The sequence below is a fragment of the Oncorhynchus tshawytscha genome, linkage group LG02 (genome assembly GCF_018296145.1).
Source record: "Oncorhynchus tshawytscha isolate Ot180627B linkage group LG02, Otsh_v2.0, whole genome shotgun sequence".
In the NCBI taxonomy this organism is placed as follows: domain Eukaryota; kingdom Metazoa; phylum Chordata; class Actinopteri; order Salmoniformes; family Salmonidae; genus Oncorhynchus; species Oncorhynchus tshawytscha.
Window position 1 is genome coordinate 25,653,058 of NC_056430.1, and position 22,731 is coordinate 25,675,788.

A 22,731-nucleotide genomic window follows, 5' to 3' on the forward strand; every position below is an offset into this window, starting at 1 on the left:
TATATCCACATCCTAGTATTGATCTGACAGAGAGAAAGACACAGTACACTAAAACCTGGAGTGTAATTAGTGTGAGAAATGGGAAGAATATAAAACATAAATGTTAATAGATAAATATAGCAGAACATTCAAGTCTAATTTACAGTATCCAATATCTTCCCACATAACAAATACTACAGTTTACTATAGAATACTATAATACTATAGTACTTCATTTATAATTCTATAGAATTCTGTAGTAAAACTGTAGTACACCATAGAATCCTATACTCCACACTCTAGTATCCCTCGATCATGTAGTGCTGCTTACTTTAGAATTTTGTAGTATACTGTAGAATACTTTATTACACGCTGTAGTATCCCTCGATTGTGTGGTGCTTACTATAGAATTTAGTAGTATACTGGAGAATACTATACACTGTAGTATCCCTATACTACATATTGTAGTATCCCCCTCGATTGTGTAGTGCTTAATGTAGAATGTTTTAGTATACTGTAGAATACTATACTACACACTGTGGTATCCCTTGATCACGTAGTGCTTACTTTAGAATGTTTTGATCGATTGGACTGCTAGCCAGAGGTGGTTACATGTACTTAAGTACATTCTTGTAGTATCTAATACTTTTCTAGTTACTCTCTGTGGGCTGCACTTGCACTCTTACTCAAGTAATTTCTGAAGGAAGTAACTTATTTTTACTCCGTTACATTTTACCATATCACTTCAGTTATATAGATTTATATTATGATATAGTCGCTGTCGGATGAAAACCTCGTAACTTCAAATTATGTGATTTACATTAATATTATTTTTTACATGAATCGATACCATTGGTTCCCCTTTATGTCTTTATGAACGTTTCACGAACCCTTGACCATTCAAAATAGTCCATTGGCTTTCAAAGTTGTCTGTCAAACCCCGTATCTCAACCACGGCACTTGAAGTGAAGTGCACGTCTTCACTATTGAGGAGATTTTTGTTTGTAGGTTCTTAGCCAGATGCGATCAGAGGTAAATTGCACTTTATTACCTTCGCCTTTGTAATATTATATATTTTTGGAGAAAGATAAATATTTCTCAAATACACTAAAGAAAAATATAAACGCAACTTGAAACAATTTCTAAGATTTTACTCAGTTACACTTCATGTAAGTAAATCTGAGATTTTAAATAAATTAGGCCCTAATCTATGGATTTCACATGACTGGGAATACAGATATGCTGGTCACAGATACCTTAAAAAAAGGTAGGGGCATGGATCAGAAAAGCAGTCAGTAGCTGGTGTGAAAATCAAATCAAATCAAATTTATTTATATAGCCCTTCATACATCAGCTGATATCTCAAAGTGCTGTACAGAAACCCAGCCTAAAACCCCAAACAGCAAGCAATGCAGGTGTAGAAGCATGGTGGCTAGGAAAAACTCCCTAGAAAGGCCAAAACCTAGGAAGAAACCTAGAGAGGAACCAGGCTATGCCGGGTGGAGATTATAACAGAACATGGCCAAGATGTTCAAATGTTCATAAATGACCAGCATGGCCAAATAATAGTAATCACAGTGAACAGGTCAGGGTTCCATACCCACAGGCAGAACAGTTGAAACTGGAGCTGCAGCACAGCCAGGTGGACTGGGGACAGCAAGGAGTCATCATGTCAGGTAGTCCTGGGTCATGGTCCTAGGGCTCAGGTCCTCCAAGAGAGAGAAAGAAAGAGAGAAAGAGAGAATTAGAGAGAGCACACTTAAATTCACACAGGACACTGAATAGGACAGGAGAAGTACTCCAGATATAACAAACTGACCCTAGCCCCCCAACACATAAACTACTGCAGCATAAATACTGGAGGCTGAGACAGGAGGGGTCAGGAGACACTGTGGCCCCATCCGAGGACACCCCCGGACAGGGCCAAACAGGAAGGATATAACCCCACCCACTTTGCCAAAGCACAGCCCCCACACCACTAGAGGGACATCTTCAACCACCAACTTACCATCCTGAGACAAGGCTGAGTATAGCCCACAAAGATCTCCGCCACGGCACAACCCAAGGGGGGGTGCCAACCCAGACAGGATGATCATATCAGTGACTCAACCCACTCAGGTGACGCACCCCTCCCAGGGACAGTATGAGAGAGCCCCAGTAAGTCAGTGACTCAGCCCCTGTAATAGGGTTAGAGGCAGAGAATCTCAGTGGAAAGAGGGGAACTGGCCAGGCAGAGACAGCAAGGGCGGTTCGTTGCTCCAGAGCCTTTCCGTTCACCTTTCCACTCCTGGGCCAGACTACACTCAATCATATGACCCACTGAAGAGATGAGTCTTCAGTAAAGACTTAAAGGTTGAGACCGAGTTTGCGTCTCTGACATGGGTAGGCAGACCGTTCCATAAAAATGGAGCTCTATAAGGAGAAAGCCCTGCCTCCAGCTGTTTGCTTAGAAATTCAATTAGGAGGCCTGCGTCTTGTGACCGTAGCGTACGTGTAGGTATGTACGGCAGGACCAAATCAGAGAGATAGGTAGGAGCAAGCCCATGTAATGCTTTGTAGGTTAGCAGTAAAACCTTGAAATCTGCCCTTGCTTTGACAGGAAGCCAGTGTAGGGAGGCTAGCACTGGAGTAATATGATAATTTTTTGGGGTTCTAGTCAGGATTCTAGCAGCCGTATTTAGCACGAACTGAAGTTTATTTAGTGCTTTATCCGGGTAGCCGGAAAGTAGAGCATTGCAGTAGTCTAACCTAGAAGTGACAAAAGCATGGATTAATCTTTCTGCATCATTTTTGAACAGAAAGTTTCTGATTTTTGCAATGTTACGTAGATGGAAAAAAGCTGTCCTTGAAATGGTCTTGATATGTTCTTCAAAAGAGAGATCAGGGTCCAGAGTAACGCCGAGGTCCTACACAGTTTTATTTGAGACGACTGTACAACATTAAGATTATTTGTCAGATTCAACAGAATATCTCTTTGTTTCTTGGGACCTAGAACAAGCATCTCTGTTTTGTCCGAGTTTAAAAGTAGAACGTTTGCAGCCATCCACTTCCTTATGTCTGAAACACATGCTTCTAGCGAGGGCAATTTTGGGGCTTCACCATGTTTCATTAAAATGTACAGCTGTGTGTCATCCGCATAGCAGTGAAAGTTAACATTATGTTTTCGGATGACATCCCCAGGAGGTAAAATATATAGTGAAAACAATAGTGGTCCCATTTGCCTCATGCAGCGCAACACATCTCTTTCGCAAAGATTTGATCAGGCTGTTGATTGTGGCCTGTGGAATGTTGTCCCATGGAATGTTGTCCCATTCCTCTTCAGTGGCTGTGCGAAGTTGCTAGATATTGTCAGGAACTGGGTCACGCTGTCATGCACATCGATCCAGAGCATTCCAAACATGCTCAATGGGTGAAATGTCTACGTATGCAAGCCATGGAAGAACTGGGACATTTTCAGCTTCCAGGAATTGTATACTGATCCTTGTGACATGGGACGGTGCAAACATGAGAAGATGGTGGCGGATGAATGGCACGGCAATGGTCCTCAGGATCTCGTCACGGTATCTCTGTGCATTCAAATTGCCATCGATAAAATGCAATTGTGTTCGTTGTCCATAGCTTTTGCCTGCCCATACCATAACCCCACTGCCACCATGTGGCACTCTGTTCACAAGGTTGATATCAGCAAACTGCTCGCCTACACGATGCCATACACACTATCTGCCATCTGGCCGGTACAGTTGAAACCGTGATTCTTCTGTGAAGAGCACACTTTACTTGACCACTGAAGTCGGTTACGATGCCAAACTGCAGTCAGGGCAAGACCCTGGTGAGGACGACAAGCATGCAGATGAGTTTCCCTGAGTCTGTTCCTGACAGTTTGTGCAGAAATTCTTCAGTTGTACAAATCCATAGTTTCATTAGCTGTCCGGGTGGCTGGTCAGACAATCCCGCAGGTGAAGAAGCCGGATGTGGAGGTCCTGGGCTGGCGTGGTTACACGTGGTCTGTAGTTGTGAGGCCGGTTGGACGTACTGCCAAATTATGATTATTTATTTATTACTTACATTGATTCTTATCGGAATTCCTACCTTGATGTTTATTCCATGCTGAAAGGTGTCTGATTTGCATACTAGTAACATGATTGATAGTGACATTTCGATATTGTTATTTGACTGTTTTATCACTTACCTGATCCTCTTGATATTTCCTTCTGAGTTAAAAATAATTAAACATCACACTTGGTGTAAATCTTTTTAGTATGCATTCACCATCACATGTACTTGAAATTATAGTGAAATTAATTTTCATTAATGTTATTCATTTACCTTTTTATGAAATTGAGCACATTGATAGATATTAAGTCAACATTGAATAGGACCGTAGTTTAAACTGTACAACCTACACACACGCATTCAGAGGTAAGCTGGCAGGGTGTCATGCTTTCAATTAAGCATCTACATGTATCTGCTGGGCTTGGGTTGGCACTGCTACTAGTGCTAAGAGGGGTATGGCTATGAGAGTCAAAGCCCAGAACAGGCCATCTGTGTTGGGCACCATGACAGAGAGCCCTTACAGCGCTGGGAGATCAGCCACACCACTGTGATGGGAGTGCAGGTCATCAACTTGAACAGTCTTTCTCTCTCTTACTGAGTGGTCTCCATTTTCTCTGATTGCTGTTTCGCTACCTCTCTCGTTCACTCTCTCACTGTAGATAAGTATTTTTTGTGTCATTGAGCATTGATGTCTGAGGTGGTAGATGTAAGTTGAAAGAGGGAAAAAAGCATGGACCACAACACAGAAAAAAACATGTTTTGTTTCAAATGTCAATGCCGTTTACAATGCTGAGTAGTAAGAAAGGACTGTCTATTGATTTTAGAGCAGTGAGAAGGTATAGAGGAGTCAAAGGTCCTAGAGTATGTTATGAATAGGCCTATGGATGACAGCAACCAGAAAGTAATATAGTGGACTCAAATATCAGCCCTTTCACTGTGCTATTCTTGTCCTGTGCTTGGCGATCAAACTATACCTTTGATTTTTTTGGTAGTGTGTTTCTTTCATAAACTATCTACAGTACACAGGCTACTGCTATAAACTGTGTGTGTGTGTGTGTGTATATAGCAGCCCTCCCTCTCTCTACCTACAAAAAATACGGTGACTGCACCTCCCTAAGGGGGCCAAAGGCACTACATGAATTGAATTAGCAGTCTCAAAGAGGAGAGGTGAGAGGAGGGTTACAAAAAGAGCTCAACACGTTCTATCTTATCCTGAGTATAATGGCATTTCACTCTGAAGAGGTCTGATGTGAGATATTGGGGGGAGATATTGAATGAATTCTTGATGAGTTTTAGAGGCCATATGCTGTGATTGAATAAACTCAAAGTTGATTAACAATTGAGAAAGATGGTTTTCTTCCTTTCGGATAAAACAAAACAAGGGTCCCACCACCAAACCTCAGCGGTGTGTTTCCTGCTGTCTTTTTCTGTCTAATAAGAAAACAGGATCCTAATTAATCTGGCATCACCATAGAGATTCAGAGACAAACACCGGTCTGTGGATTACAAGTCCCGTAGCCCTTGTTAGGACTACAGGAGCATTTATGAGCAGGGAAATAAGCTTTACTTCTATGCAATTGTTATTTGCTAAAATGCAACATAATCCTTTTGCATTTTATTTTTGTCATATTAATATAATTGAATCCTGAAAAAAAAATCAATGGGTGAGCAGTGGTGTGTATTTATGCATGTCAAGGGGAGCCAGGTTTCCCCAAAAATTTGACCAAGAAAAAAACATTTAAAAAAACATACACAATCATTTTTTTGATCTCTCTGAGTTTGATAAATGTCCTTCAAATCGCAAGAGGCTGAATATACAGTATCTCACCGGAGAAAGCATCCGAACTAACAAAACAGTGCCCCCTCTGTCTCAGTATGTGTAGCCCATCTAGCTGACGCCGTCAGGTCAAAAAGGGTATGACACTGTTGTCAGCAAGCATTTGGCCTCCCTTGATAGCAAAATATATCAAATATAGCCAATCAGCGTTGAGCTAAACTGAGTGAGCTCAGCTGTGAATAGTCCTGGCACACCAAAAAAAAGGGAAGCCAGTTTGGATTTGGCTTCACACCAATCACATTACATCTGAAGCCAAATGTCATTGACAGAAAAAAACTTGAATTGTTGCGTCTCGTTGTGTTGCTGTCCTCAGGTGGCTAGCTAGCTAGCTAAAATCGGCCTTTTCTTAAATTAGACAGGAATATATATAGGGATTTGGACTTGTGGTTTTACCTAATTCTCCATAGTAGCATCTACATGTGATTTATAACGCAGATTCTGATCAAACCATTAATTCATACATTGTGCCCCTGGCCAGAGAGGATGGAAGTGCAACATGTGGTTAGATATACTAGGCTAATGTTACCTAGCTGGGCTGGCGCATCGTTGCCCATGAAAGGCAGTTAGGCTAGCGAGCAAGCATAGGAAAACAAAAACTAAAAGTATGTACTGTGTGACCGAGTTACAGACCATTTAGCAGTGGTGTAAAGTACTTAAGTTAAAATACTTTAAAGTACCACTTAAGTAGTTTTTTGGGGTATTTGTACTTTACTTTAATATTTATATTTTTGACCATTTTTACTTTTACTTCACTACATTTCGAAATAAAATAATGTACTTTAAGGACAACAAAGTCAGGGTATTGGAGTGGCCATCACAAAGCCCTGACCTCAATCCCATAGAAAATGTGTGGGTAGAACTGAAAAAGCGTGTGCTAGCAAGGAGGCCTACAAACTTGACTCAGTTACGCCAGCTCTGTCAGGAGGAATGGGCCAAAATTCACCCAAATTATTGTGGGAAGCTTGTGGATGGCTACCCAAAATGTTTGACCCAAGTTAAACAATTTAAAGGCATTGCTACCAAATACTAATTGAGTGTATGTAAACTTCTGACCCACTGGGAATGTGATAAAATAAATAAAAGCTGAAATAAATCATTCTCTCTACTATTTTTCTGACTTTTAACATTCTTAAAATACATTTTTACTAGAATTAAATGTCAGGAATTGTGAAAAACTGAGTTTACATGTATATGGCTAAGGTATATGTAAACTTCCGACTTCAACAGTATATCATGTTGTCAAGCAATATTAACTAACACGATACAGCAACCAACGCAATTATCACTACACATAGGTTATAATATGGCTTTTTTCCGCCAGTGATTTTACCCACACACCACTGCTTTGGGTGAGGAAAGGATATTGTTTGAGAGAGCAAAATCAGAACATAGCATTTAGCATGATTAGAGTTCCCTCTGCTGGAGACAAGAGAAAAACACTGAAGTTAAATTAAAATGCAGATGACCTTAGTAAATACCTTCTCTCTCGGTCTCTCAGGAGTGGCGGTGTTGGGATGGAGTCTAAGCCGGAGCTGCAGCGTGTCTTGGAGGCCAGGAAGAGGGAACAGATCATCAAGCAGAGGAAGGAGGAAGATGAGGCCAGAAAGAAGATCTCCCCTCTGGAACAAGAGCTCCTCAAGAGGAAGGAGAAGCTAGAAGAGGTAGGAGAGATCATCAATCGGTCAATACAATTATATTGCTATAGAGCTTTTTACAATTTAATCTCATCGAAATTGATTGAATAAACTCCCTTTTGTTTCTGATTCAGCTGGAGAAGGAGCAGGGGAAAAAAGAGGAGACCGTGAGAGCCCCAGAGTTTGTCAAGGTCAAGGAGAACTTGAGACGGACGTCCTTTCACAATAATGGAGAGAAAGAGGTGTAGGGACAAACCGGTCCAAGTATACCATTGAGTTGGAATCTGCTGGAGTTTGTACACTTGTGTGTATTATGCGCGTGAGTGGACACAGAACAGCTGTGTTGTGTTGCTCTGACTGCACAACTCAAGACAACAGCAAGGAACTTCTACCTACAAGGACTGGTCGGCAAGCCATGACACAATGCCTTCACTAACCCACTCAGAGCAGAGACACAGCGGGAGAGACAGAGAAGGAAGGTTGACTCTGCAATGGGCTACTGTTACAGGGATAGGTCAAACTGTATCTGTGATATCTCAATCCAGAGTAACTGACATGAGAGTGAGTGTTAGGGTCAAAAAGGACAACCTGGACTCGGGGGTAGACGTAACATAGTAAACGTAATTCCGGGACACGCAAAATAGTATGATATGTTACATTTCGTATGGTATGAATTAGTTTGTGGATGTCCGTCATGCATTTCGTATGATATATTACGAATGACAATTCATACGATATGTTACGGATTGTAATTTGTACAATATGTTAGGAATTTGCTGAACGTATGATATGATACGAATTCCAATTTGTTCTCGCTAACGTTAGCTAGGTGGCTAGCGTTAACTAAGCTAACGGTTAGGGTTAGGGGTTAAGGATAAGCTTAGGAGTTAGGTTAAAGGGTTTGGGTTAGGGGAAGGGTTAACTAACATGCTAAGTAGTTGCAAAGTAGCTAAAAAGTAGTAAATAGCTGCAAAGTTGTTAATTAGCTAAAAGTTGCCCGTGATGAGATTTGAATACACAACCTTTGGGTTGCTAGACATTAAGTTATAGGCCTACTCATGCATCCGGACCAACCACCCTACTTTTGTTTTTACCTTAAGTAACCTTCTGTCTTATGTAACCATACCCAACATAACATATCATACAAGTGTCAAATTTACATTTACTATGTTACTTCTAGTCTATAAGACCAGGCTGAAGAAGAGAGGAGAAGCTATTCACTAGTGGATGTAGTGTTCCATACTGCAATGACTCTTGAAACAAGGACAAGATGTTAAGAGACAAAGCCAAAGTTGGTTGTTTTTCTCAAGTGTGTCACAAAGCAGTGGTTACTTTTCATCTTAGGCTGTGTATATCCAATAGTAATTCTCTAGGTTACCGTATAAGAAGCACACTGTACCTGCACACACAATCAGTACAGATTGTTAATAACAGTAAACAATCAAATGTTCCTCCTACTAATGGCATTTATCTGCAATTCAAGGTCACATGTCTCAATGTGAAATCTCTCACTGAGAAAGCACCTATCTCTAACAGTGCCTTCCTACCTCTAGCTACATGTCATCCTAATCAAAAAGTTCAAACCAAGGAACGCTATCTTTATGAAATGGTGGTGCGTGTATCGCTTATACCAACGGTATACTATCAAACCACATGATCTGAGGAATCAGATAAGAGTATTTGTACGGTATGTAGGTGAGTGTGAGTGGTTGTATGAATGCATGTTGAAGACACAAGAGACACAAGGTCCTTTGTAGCTCAGTTGGTAGAGCATGGCGCTTGTAACGCCAGGGGTAGTTTAATTCCTGAGACCACCCATACGTACAATGTATGTGCGTGTGAGATTGCATAAAAGCATCTGCTAAATGGCATACGTTATATTAAAGATTTTTCTCTAACCCCATTTCACCATTTTTTTTGTAACATATACATGTTTTGAAAAGGGATATTTATGTTTTGTGCTTAAGGTCTGAAAACAGGTAGATATTCTCACATTTGTAATTGTATCACAGCGCTTTTTAAATAGTATTATGTAGCGATACAAAATAAAATGCAATCATTTGAATCTTATTTCCATAAGGCACTTTAGAACATTGAAATTATGTATCTGAACATTTATTTTACCAATCAATTATGCATTTGTCATTTTTTAAATGTCTTTAATATGTTTTTATCCTGATTGCATATAGATGGCCATTTGTATTTTGGTGTTTTTGCACCAAATATTGTTCTACTTGTATGAAATATCTGCCTTTACTGACTCCTGAAGCCACTTAAGATGTTTAATATTACACAATTGTACATGTTATAAACATGAATACATTCTCTCATTTATTTTTCAGTCTCTTCATTGCATAGAAGCATGAATATATTAATGTATGAATATTTCAATAGCTTTCACAATGACAGAATGATTGTTATGAATAACAAAGGTTTGTACTTCAAACTACTATGGTACATGTTTGAGAAGAGAGGTACAAAGAGCTGGAGAAAATTGTATTCCTTTCTAAGAAAATAAATAAAGGACAAACACTGCATTGATAGTTGCACTGTGGCCTTTCATTTGGTCTGATAATGTCTGGATCATTCCACAAAAATAGTGGCTTTCCTGTCGCCCGCCTTAACCACCTGGAAAATCACTTAAAAAGGTCAGATAATAACACAAAATATATATTTTTGTTTTAATTTTAGGGCATTATTTTTAATAAAACATATGTAAGACAGTTACATTGCAAAACATTATTGTATACATCGTAGAACAGGGTTTCCCAAGCTCGGTCCTGGGCCCCACCTGGGTGTACATTTGTTTTGGTTTTTGCCCCAGCACTACACAGCTGATTAAAATAATCCAAGCTTGATCATTCTTTGGTTATTTGAATCGGCTCTGTAGTGATAGGGCAAAAACCAAAACGTACACCCAGGTGGGGCCCCAGGTCAGAGTTAGGTAAACCCTGTCGTAGAACACGGTCAGTATCATGAAAATGGCTTGTCCCTCGGGTCATGAGTCGTGATTTAGTGACATATTATTGACTTAAAATATATTGTTTTATGTCATAATACAAAGGAAAGTATTACAGTTATTTAGTAGATTACCTGAAAAACTAAAAGATCAACTAAATATTGTAAATAATTTACAGGGAATAGTTGTCCCTCAATTTCATGCCACTGGTGGTACACCCATTATAAAAACAGCCATTTAAAAAAAAAAAAAACATCCTTTCCAACTAATTCCTGGGTCAAAGGTTCATTGGAGGTGGGGCTGTTATGAAAAGCACATGGTGAGTCTGCACTCTCTCTTCATATGTTAGCAACTTGATTATTAATTTGGTAATTCCATGAGAAGCATTAAGATGTGTCACTGGTGTTACACAGTTTATACTAAAGGGAACAGGAAATTTGATTCAACTAATTTATCAAATCACATGATTAAGTCATTTATTTACAATTTAAGGACTGTGGTTTCAACAACTGTGGCCGCCATCTTAGATATTATATATTTTCTGCAGATTTGTCACTGGTGTTACTGTTCCTGCTGGATGTAATAGAATAGTCTGAAGATACTGTCAATTGTGCTATTATAGAAAAATGTGTTTTGTTCAAAGTAAATTATTACTAATTTTAAAAAATCTATATTATCAATGACCTTTTCTGTCTTCATTATATATGCAAAGTAAATAGTCAAATTACTTTCTGGAAAGCCTGAATTGTCATTCGAATATACAGTAGGTAACACAAGGCAACACAATCATTTTTCAAATGTAATGTAGTAAAAATATAAAAATACATTAAGATTTAATTTATGCTGATTAAGGGGCTAATTATTATCTAAGTCAAAATAAATCAATAATAATAGAACAACCCGTCTAGACTCATCGATTGTTTATTGAATGATGTTGAACAGGAGATGAATAATATTATTTGGTGAGCTAAATTACAGAGACAAACACACAAAGTTCTAGAAAGTTTTAGCAAACAACGTTCCATCAGTGTCCATCATCAGTGAGTTTGCAACAGCGTATTGAGTTTAGCATCCCTATTGGGTCCATTTAGGGAGAGCCAGGGAGCTGTCTCTTTTGTCAAACAACCTGAACACAGTGCACTCATTCCACTTACTATATAATGTTACAAACCAGAAAATGATACGTGAGTAGCAGTGTCAAGGCTGGCATTCTGAACTGGTAACACCTGAACAGGTAACAAACCAATTCCTAATATTGAGTTGCACCCACCCCCCATATTCGTATTTTTGTTTATGTCTTAATGTTGATGCATTGTCGAGAAGGAACCTGCAAGTAAGCATTTTGTTGGACCATGTATACTACATAGTGCATTCGGAAAGTATTCAGACCTCTTGACTTTTTCCACATTTTGTTACGTTACAGCATTATTCTAAAATGGATAAATAAAACAATTTCCTCATCAATCTACACAAAATACCCCATGATGACAAAGCGAAAACAGAAATGTTTGCAAATGTATATAAAAAAACACCTTATTTACATAAGAATTCAGACGCTTTGCTATGAGACTTGAAAATTGAGCTCAGGTGCATGCTGTTTCCATTGATTCACGAGAGGTTTTTACAACTTGATTGGAGTCCACCTGTGGTCAACTAAATTGATTGGACATGCTTTGGAAAGGCACACACCTGTCTATATAAGGTCCCACAGTTGACAGTTCATGTTAGAGCAAAACCAAGCCATGAGGTCGAAGGAATTGTCCATAGAGCTCCGAGACAGGATTGTGTCGAGGCACAAATCTGGGGAAGGGTACCAAAGAAAATTATGCAGTATTGAAGGTCCCCAAGAACACAGTGGCCTCCATTTTTAGATGGAAGAAGTTTGGAACCCCCAAGACTCTTCCAAACTGAGCAATCAGGGGAGAAGGGCCTTGGTCAGGGAGGTAACCAAGAACCCAAAGCTCACTCTGTGGAGATGGGAGAACCTTCAAAGAAGGACAACCATCTCTGCAGAACTCCACCAATCAGGCCTTTATGATAGTGTGGCCAGACGGAAGCCGCTCCTCAGTAAAAGGCCGCTTGGAGTTTGCCAAAAAGCACCTAAAGGGATCTCAGACCAAGAGAGAGAGACTTTTGAAAAAAGCTGTGGAGTATAATCGAATACTATTTTACTTAGTTCTATCACTATCAATAGTGGACTTGTTATTTGTTGTCATCGAATAATACATTTGATAGTTAAGTAACTTAAGATATTATTCCTAGATAAACACAGCAAAAAAAGAAACTGCCCTTTTTCAGGACTCTGTCTTTCAAAGATAATTTGTAAAAATCAAAATAACTTCACAGATCTTCATTGTAAAGCGTTTAAACACTGTTTTCCATGCTTGTTCAATGAACCATACAGGGAGACAGGACGGACAGCTGATTGTCCTCGCAGTGGCAGACCACAGGATCGGTACATCCAAACATCACACCTGCGCGACAGTTACAGGATGGCAACAACAACTGCCCGAGTTACACCAGGAACGCACAATCCCTCCATCAGTGCTCAGAATGTCTGCAATAGGCTGAAAGAGGCTGGACTGAGGGCTTGTGGGCCTGTTGTAAGGCAGGTCCTCACCAGACATCAACAGCAACAACGTCGCCTATGGGCACAATCCCACCATCGCTGGACCAGACATGACTGGCAAAAAGTGTTCTTCACTGATGGGTTGTGGTTTTGTCTCACCAGGGGTGAAGGTCGGATTCACATTTATAGTCGAAGGAATGAGCGTTACACCAAGGCCTGTACTCTGGAGCAGGATCGATTTGGAGGTGGAGGGTCCGTCATGGTCTGGGGCGGTATGTCAGGCAATCTCAACGCTGTGCGTTACAGGGAAGACATCCTCCTCCCTCATGTGGTACCCTTCCTGCAGGCTCATCCTGACATGACCCTCCAGCATGACAATGCCACCAGCCATACTGCTCGTTCTGTGCGTGATTTCCTGCAAGACAGAAATGTCAGAGTTCTGCCATGGCCAGGGACGAGCCTGAATTTCAATCCCATTGAGCACATCTGGAACCTGTTGGATCAGAGGGTGAGGGCTAGGGCCCCCCAGAAATGTCCAGGAATTTGCACGTGCCTTGGTGGAAGAGTGGGGTAACATCTCACAGCAAGAACTGGCAAATCTGGTGCAGTCCATGAGGAGGAGATGCACTGTGGTGTTTAATGCAGCTGGTGGCCACACCAGATACTGACTGTTACTTTTGATATTTACCCCTCTTTGTTCAGGGACACATTATTCCCTTTCTGTTAGTCACATGTCTGTGGAACTTGTTCAGTTTATGTCTCAGTTGTTGAGTCTTGTTATGTTCATACAAATATTTACACACGTTAAGTTTGCTAAAGCTAGAACTAATCAAATCTGTTTCAGCTAACTGGGTCTCTCCTGAAAAATAGATGTTTATCTCTGTAACTATATTGGCCATAAACACTGCAACCTGGACTCAGGTGTCACGCCCTGGTCTTAGTATTTTGTGTTTTATTTATTTATTTGGTCAGGCCAGGGTGTGACATGGGTTTATTTTGTGGTGTGTTTGTGTATTGGGGTTTTTCATAGGTTTTGGGATTGTGGCTTAGTGGGGTGTTCTAGCAAAGTCTATGGTTGCCTGAGGCGGTTCTCAATCAGAGGCAGGTGATTCTCGTTGTCTCTGATTGGGAACCATATTTAGGCAGCCATATTCTTTGAGTGTTTCGTGGGTGATTGTTCCTGTCTCTGTGTTAGTTTGCACCAGAATAGGCTCAGTCACTTTGGTTTTTCCTTTTTTCCTTGTTTTGGAAGAGAAGAGAACGAGCGCCATTCTCCTTGCGGAGATGGTGCAAAATACATCAACACGGTCGGTCCCTGGGATTGGGCTGGCCAATACGATTCGGTTTGCTTGGAAGGAAAAGGAGTTGGAGCCTTTAGGACGGGAAACTTTTGGAAGGATAATATTGATGGGGATTCTAAAGCTGACGGTGAAGGACGTGTTTTGTTTCCAAGGCAACTCGTTGGAGGGAGCATACGACGTGGCACTATATACAGAGGAGAAACACGATGATATCCTGAGAAGGGCAAGAGCAGTGGGAGGTGAGAGGCCGATGAGCCACTATGAAATAACAAGCCTGGCGAAGAACAACTTTAGGGTTATAACTGTCAACATTTTACAACCCATACGTTAAGGACGAAGAGGTGAGGGCCTTTCTGGGGAGATACATGGATAATGTCTCCTCAGCAAGGCACCTCAAAGACTCCCTTGGGTTTTGGAATGGGAGGAGAGGCTTCCAGGCCCTCCTCAGGGAGGACCCAAAGGGACATGGTGGCTACCTCCATCCTCCTGCTATGTTCTCCCTAGGGGCTGACAGGGGACGTTGTTTTATGCACATCAGCCCCCATTTTGCAGGCGCTGTATGGCCTACGGCCACATATTCGCTTCGTGCAGCACAAGAAAATGCAGATTTTGTGGATCTGAGGAACACGAGGCGAGGGATTGTGACAAGCCTAAGGCGTGCCACGGGTGTGGCTCGTCAGCACACCTGTGGCGGGGGTGCCCGGCCCGTCAGAGGTCATATGCGTCTGCGGCTGGGGGGGGAGCAGGAGCGGGGGATGGGGGAAGAAGAGGAGGGGAAGGAAACACGCCTCATGACCAGAGTACAGGTCCAGAGGGGAAGGCCGCAAGGAAGGAGGAGGAGCAAGAAGCGGCGGATGGAAGAGAGAAGGAAACAGAAGGCACGGGAGTAGGAGAACCAGGAAAAGCGGCGGAACCTGTCTGGGTTTAGAATTTGAGTGTTGTACATGTTTTTATTTTATTATTTCATGGGGTCTAATTTTACTTTTGTTAGTTTAAATGTAAGGGGTTTAAGGGATTTTGTTAAGAGGAGGGCGGTTTTTAGTTATTTGGAGGGTGTGGGGTTTGATTTTTGTTTTTTACAGGAGGTTCACCTGAGGGATGGAGGGGATGTTAGTAGGTTTAAGAGGGAGTGGGACAAGGGGGAGTCGGTTTGGGGTATTGGGGGGGTGCACTCATCGGGGGTAGGGATTTTGTGTGGGCACAGGGAGGTAAAAGTGGAGGATTCTTTTGTGGTAATGCAGGGGAGGGTTATAGGGGTGGATGTCACGATAAGGGATTGTAAATTTAGATTAGTGGTGGTGTATGGGCCACAGGTGGTGGCAGACAGGAGGGAGATGGTGGACTGTCTGACGCCCTGTGTGTCACAAATAGGAAATTAGTGATAGGGGGGGATTTTAATACAGATTTAGGAATAGGGGGATAGCAGTGCAGGCGCCATTACCGGGCTAATGGCTTGCCATGGTCTGGTTGATGGTGGTCTGCACACTACTCCGAAAATGGCCAGTCCTACATGGCGCAACTCCAGGGGGGTTGAGCGGAGGCTCGACTATATTTTTGTACCCAGGTCTTTGGGTAAGTTGTCTGGGCGGCTGTTGCCTGTTTTCTTTTCGGATCACGACGGGGTGCTCCTGCAGGTGGGGTCACCAGTCTGCTTCTTTGGTAGGGGGTACTGGAAGTTAGATCGGGATGTGCTGGAGGAGCAGGCTTTTGTTGACGGGTTTTATGGTTTCTTTTGGAGGCTTGAAGGCCTCCGGTCCATGTGCGAGGGGGTGTTAGAGTGGTGGGAATTAGTTAAGGTGAGGATTAGGGCTTTTATAATAGGGTATTGCAAGAGGAAAAAAAAGGGAGGAGAGGAAGGAGGTGGATCGTATCCAAAGGTTAATTGAACTCGAGTACGAGGCAGGCAACCTCGGCGGGTCGTTTGACTGGGAGAGATCCGCTACCCTAAAGGCGCAGCTCAGGGAGTTGCAGGAGCGGAAGGCTCGAGCTTTCCTGGAGCGTGCGCATAGCGGCTTTCTAGAACACAATGAGACTTGTTCTGCTATGTTCTTTAAGTCGGTTAGGGCCAGACAGAGTAGGAAGGTAATGCATGGCGTTAGGGAAGAAAATGGTAGTATAGTTAGAGAACCAGAGGATATGGTCAGGGTGACAACTGATCATTTCCAAGGTTTATTTAAGGAAAGGGAAATAGATGTAGAGCAGGGAAATGTGTTTTTAGAACACTTGTCCAGGCGGTTGCTGGAGGACATTAGAGAAGTGATGGAGGCCCAGATTTCACTAGAAGAGGTTGAGAGCGCTCTTAGGAGGATGGGAAAAGGGAAGGTGCCTGGGATGGATGGGCTGCCGGCTGAGTTTTATCTCAAGTTTTGGGGTATACTTGGACCAGTGGTCCTCGAAGTCTTGAAGGCCATCCTTGAGACGGGGGTCCCGGGGGGATCAATGGCTGTTGGTGTGCTGTCACTTTTATATAAGAAGGGGGAAGTAACAGACCTTGGCAACTGGCGGCCGTTGACCATGCTGTGTGTAGATTACAAGCTACTTGCAAAGGTTTTAGCAGACCGGTTGCGCACAGCCCTTTCCTACTTCGTACATGAGGATCAGACGTGCAGGGTAGAGGGCCGCTCTATTAGATGGAACCTACAGTTAATCAGGGACTCCATCGCTTGGGTTGAAGATAGAGGACTGCCTTTAATGGTAGCAGCGCTAGATCAGGCGAAAGCCTTTGATCGCGTGAATAGATCCTTTTTATTCAGAGTGTTAGGTCGATTAGGATTTGGGGAGAAGTTCATAGGATGGATTCGTACATTATATGTCGGAGCGGGGTGCCGAGTTAGTGTAAATAGTCACTTGGGTGACGTTTTTGACCTCTCGTCTGGGGTCAGGCAGGTGTGCCCACTCTCGGCTCTCCTCTTCGTTCTGTACATGGAGCCTCTGGGGGCTGCCATTAGGGCAGATCATATTACTCCAGTGCTAGCCTCTCTACACTGGCTACCTGTCAAAGCAAGGGCTGATTTCAAGGTTTTACTGCTAACCTACAAAGCATTACATGGGCTTGCTCCTACCTATCTCTCTGATTTGGTCCTGCCGTACATACCTACACGTACGCTACGGTCACAAGACGCAGGCCTCCTAATTGTCCCTAGAATTTCTAAGCAAACAGCTGGAGGCAGGGCTTTCTCCTATAGAGCTCCATTTTTATGGAACGGTCTGCCTACCCATGTCAGAGACGCAAACTCGGTCTCAACCTTTAAGTCTTTACTGAAGACTCATCTCTTCAGTGGGTCATATGATTGAGTGTAGTCTGGCCCAGGAGTGGGAAGGTGAACGGAAAGGCTCTGGAGCAACGAACCGCCCTTGCTGTCTCTGCCTGGCCGGTTCCCCTCTTTCCACTGGGATTCTCTGCCTCTAACCCTATTACAGGGGCTGGGTCACTGGCTTACTGGGGCTCTCTCATGCCGTCCCTGGAGGGGGTGCGTCACCTGAGTGGGTTGATTCACTGTTGTGGTCATCCTGTCTGGGTTGGCGCCCCCCCCTTGGGTTGTGCCGTGGCGGAGATCTTTGTGGGCTATACTCAGCCTTGTCTCAGGATGGTAAGTTGGTGGTTGAAGATATCCCTCTAGTGGTGTGGGGGCTGTGCTTTGGCAAAGTGGGTGGGGTTATATCCTTCCTGTTTGGCCCTGTCCGGGAGTGTCCTCGGATGGGGCCACAGTGTCTCCTGACCCCTCCTGTCTCAGCCTCCAGTATTTATGCTGCAGTAGTTTATGTGTCGGGGGGCTGGGGTCAGTTTGTTATATCTGGAGTACTTCTCCTGTCCTATTCGGTGTCCTGTGTGAATCTAAGTGTGCGTTCTCTAATTCTCTCCTTCTCTCTTTCTTTCTCTCTCTCGGAGGACCTGAGCCCTAGGACCATGCCCCAGGACTACCTGACATGATGACTCCTTGCTGTCCCCAGTCCACCTGGCCATGCTGCTGTTCCAGTTTCAACTGACCTGAGCCCTAGGACCATGCCCCAGGACTACCTGACATGATGACTCCTTGCTGTCCCCAGTCCACCTGGCCATGCTGCTGCTCCAGTTTCAACTTCCACCTGACTGTGCTGCTGCTCCAGTTTCAACTGTTCTGCCTTATTATTATTCGACCATGCTGGTCATTTATGAACATTTGAACATCTTGGCCATGTTCTGTTATAATCTCCACCCGGCACAGCCAGAAGAGGACTGGCCACCCCACATAGCCTGGTTCCTCTCTAGGTTTCTTCCTAGGTTTTGGCCTTTCTAGGGAGTTTTTCCTAGCCACCGTGCTTCTACACCTGCATTGCTTGCTGTTTGGGGTTTTAGGCAGGGTTTCTGTACAGCACTTTGAGATATCAGCTGATGTACGAAGGGCTATATAAATAAATTTGATTTGATTTGACACAGGGGTGGAAGGCTTGTTGATCTCTGGAAGTGGTGGGCTGCGTGTTAAGATGACGCAGTACGCCGATGACACTTCCTTGCTGCTGTGCAAGGACTCGTGCCTGACAAGGTCCCTTGCCATCTTTGGGGATTTCACCCGAGCGTCGGGAGCAGTTCTGAAACATGCAAAGTCTTCCGTCAAGTTTTGCGGAAGATGGTGCGGTAGAACGGATGTGCCCGGGGGGTTATCTCTCTGTGAGGGGGCCCTGAGGATTCTCGGGGTCCATTTTGAGACCTCCGGCTCAGCGACGTTAAATTGGAACATGCGTATCGCAGTGGTAAAGAGTCTGGGAGGGAGTGCAGGTGCGGGGTCTGGACAACAGGCTCAAGCACCTGAATTGGTTGAGCCTCCATAAGTGCTTGCCGGTACGTTCCATCATGTACCGGTATAGTTTTGTGCAATCCCCCACCTGTCCAAGATTCTCTTGTGGCAGGGAGGAGACTGTGGGCTAGGGCACGGGTGTTGTTAGGTTTGGTAAGGGGGGATTTTGTATTGACGTGGGCCAGGTTAGAGAGAGGTGTAGGGAGAGCGAGAGGGATGGATAGGGACAGGTTTCTGCTCTGGCTTCTCATGAGTCTCTTTAAACAGGGGCTGTGGGAAGCCAGGCAGAACATGGTGAAGACAGGGAGAGATTGGGGGGTGGAAGGGATAGTGAGGAGGGTGGAAGGAGATTTGAGGGGGAGGATGAAGAGGGAGGAGAGGAAGTGGGGGCAGCATGCTGCTCAGGAGAGGTGGAAGGGGGGTTTAGGGCTGGGTGTCATTTAGATTTGTAAGGGGATAGATTAGGGACGGAGAGATAGGGAAAGGTAGTTTGTAGGGTGACGGGGAGGGAAGATGCTCCCCTGAGGTTTTGTTTGGGGTTTTTGTTTAGTTAAATTAGTTAAATTTAAATACCATTATTTGAGTATGTATGAAAATTATGAATTGTAAAGAATGAATGGTATTGAAGATAATAAAAAAAAAATATTTAAAAAAAAAGGCTGTATAGGTTTTCACGGTCCGTTTGTTGTTTTTGTATTGTTTGTTTTTTCTTCGTTATTAAACATGTATCTAACTTACCACGCTGCATTTTGGTCCGACTCTCTTTTGACGGAAGAAAACCGTAACATCAGGTAAAATCAAGGACACACAAATGAGCGTAATATGTTACATTTGGTATAGTATGTATTAATTTGTGGATAATACTTGTATTTTTATTTAACCTTTATTTAATTAGACAAGTCAGTTAACAAATTCTTATTTACAACGATGGCCTACCCCGGCCAAACCCTAACAATGCAGGGCCAATTGTGTGGCCCTATGGGACTCCCAATCACGGCCGGTTGTGATACAGCCTGGAATCGAACCAGGGTCTGTAGTGACGCCACTAGCACTGAGGTGCAGTGCCTTAGACAGCTGCGCCACTTGAGAGCACAATCCATATGATATGTTACAGATTACAATATGTTCAAAAGTTGGAATTTCTTGTGGCTAATGTTAGCTAGGTAGCTAACGCTAGCTAGTTGGCTAACATTAGCTAGACTATGGGTAAGGGTTAGGGTTAGGAGTTAGGTTAAATGTCTAGAGGTAAGGAAAGGGTTAGCTAACATGCTAAGTAGTTGCAAAGTAACAAAACAAGTAGTAAGTAGTTGCTAAAATGCTAAAGATGTCCGTGAGGAGATTTGATCACACAACCTTTGGGTTACTTGAAGTTTATATTATAGCCCACCCATCCACACCAACCAACTACCCTCCCTCCTTTTGTTTTTGCGTTAAGTAACCTTCTGTCTTATGTAACCATACCTAACATATCATACTGATTTGAGTGTCTCTGGAAGTTGAACCTCCAGGGCAGAGATGCAGCTCCCACTACCATGCTCTGACATACAGAGGAACAAAGACAGCTCAGGACATTGACCCTGACATTGTTACAATCTGTTTCATTTGCACCCGCCTCAAATATCACATTAGATTTCTAGTATGAGAATCGTTACTAGTCCTGAACTTGAACAACTGTGGCTAACTCAACAGACAGGAGTAATATGGAGTACTTCATATTCTGTAATACAGTAAACGCCTGCTATGTGTAGCACAATTTGTGAGGATTACATTACTTTTTCAATTCACATGAGGACAGTTCAAAGATGCTGTTGAATGGCGATACTGTGGCAGTGGTGAAATCGGTAAGTTACAAGTTTTTCAAACTTTTGATCGAAAAGAAGGTGCACAGTCCATAATTTTGTTTTTCTGTGTCTTTTTTTCAGAGCCCTAGCAGTGGGGCTATGCTGGAAGGCTCAGAGATGTAGCCCAGGGGTGTAATGTAGCATAATCAGGCCAGGCCAAGGCCAGGAGAGCTGGAGCGGAGAGAGAGGAGAAGCATGGGTCTTATCTATAATGAATGACACAATGGAAGGCCAAATATTCCACTTTATTCATCATTATCTCTTGGGGTGGGAGGAATCATTAAACATTTAAATACTGGAAGTATATAACTACAAGGTCTTTGTGAAATATGGATGTATTCTAATATTGTTATTCTATCTGCTTTGTCAAACCATTTGATTTATGATTTGTGAGTTTTCACAGTATTTTTTTATTTCACCAAAATAACTTCTAACACTTGTTTTATTAGTTAACCTTAGAAAGGATTATATAAATGCCTACTTTCATATTGGTGCTTTGTAAGAATGGTGCTCACTTAATTTATTTAGCAAGTTATCATTGTAGCATCATAGCTCTTAAATTGCATAGGTACAATTTTTTATAAGCCATGCATTGTCCAAAGAAAACTATTTTTCTCTTTGAAAGTTAAGGGGTAAAACGTGATCTACGAGAGGCAACTTGAAGTGCAATAATACTAACATGTGATGCAATGGAAAATGTTGTTTTTGCAGAAAATCAGTAAATGAGAAGAATGTGTAAATCTAAACTCTGCTGCCATCATCAGGCAAAATATGAAACCATGCTTAGAACCATGACCCAGAAAGGAACATCCCAGATTTCTGAAAAGATAGAATTACTATCCTAAACAATACATAATTCATTCTCACTGGAAATTCCATTTTCTACCAGGAGAGAGAAACCACATGTGAATCCAACCTACAATGAGAGTATGTACATTATGTATTTTATTTGTTTTGTTTGGACCACAGGAAGAGTAGCCAGCAGCTAATTGAGGATCCCAATAAAATACTAAATACAAAAAATACTAAAACATGTTGACAGGGGGGCTTGGTAGGTCCAGACAGGGATATCAGGGAAAACTACAGTATAGACTTGTCAGCTATACTGTGGGAGAAGAAACGCTCTAGAGAGCTGGGAAAGGGACCAAGTCCGGAGTTGGGCTGGGCTGGGAATGGGAGAGGAGTTGTAAGGATGGAGGTCTGAGAAATAGGAACACCACAAAAACAAACAGGAAGCACAAAAGGTACTTTGATTTTCTAGAATGTAAACTGCTGGCACCATTGTTAGCCCTCTGTTTTATTTTATTGAGTTAGGGTATTAGTCCCATGAGATAAACATGTAAAACAGTACTATGGACCAGAGCACTCAAAAGGATGTCTCATTTTCTAATGAGTGTGTCGTCTGTCGGTTGGAACTAACGGTTGGAAAATAACATATAACACGGTTGGCTGCCGCTATCTACTACGCTACTGCCACAAGGGGGCAGAAACGCGCTGTAAGTATTTGCCGCTATAATTGCTCTCAACTCTCAAATGATGTATTTTCAGATGTTGCTGTCTAGTAATGGAACAGTGAAGTGTAAGGTCGAATTCCTGCCAGATTAGATGTGCACGCATTGTATTGTATGTATGGAACGCTTCAGAAGGGTTGGGTTAAATGTGGAAGACACATTTTAGTTGAATGCATGCAGTGTTACAACTGACTAGGTATACCCTTTTCCCCACCCACAGAACACAACTGTGAAGAGTTTACGCACATATTCGCGTCGTAGGAGCTCTTATT

General features: G+C 42.7%; 1 protein-coding gene across 2 annotated transcripts in view; it reads left to right on the top strand.

The window, feature by feature from the left end:
* LOC112218970 (protein FAM107B) overlaps window positions 1–8,397 on the top strand; it is a 48,407-nt gene extending 40,010 nt beyond the window's left edge. For both annotated transcript variants that reach the window (XM_024380219.2, XM_024380213.2), the window contains 2 exons: window positions 7,368–7,530; window positions 7,638–8,397. In XM_024380219.2, the coding sequence (XP_024235987.1) occupies window positions 7,368–7,530; window positions 7,638–7,751 (277 nt within the window). In that variant the 3' untranslated portion in view covers window positions 7,752–8,397. The remainder of the gene's footprint in view (window positions 1–7,367; window positions 7,531–7,637) is intronic.
* The last annotated feature ends 14,334 nt before the right edge of the window (window positions 8,398–22,731 follow it).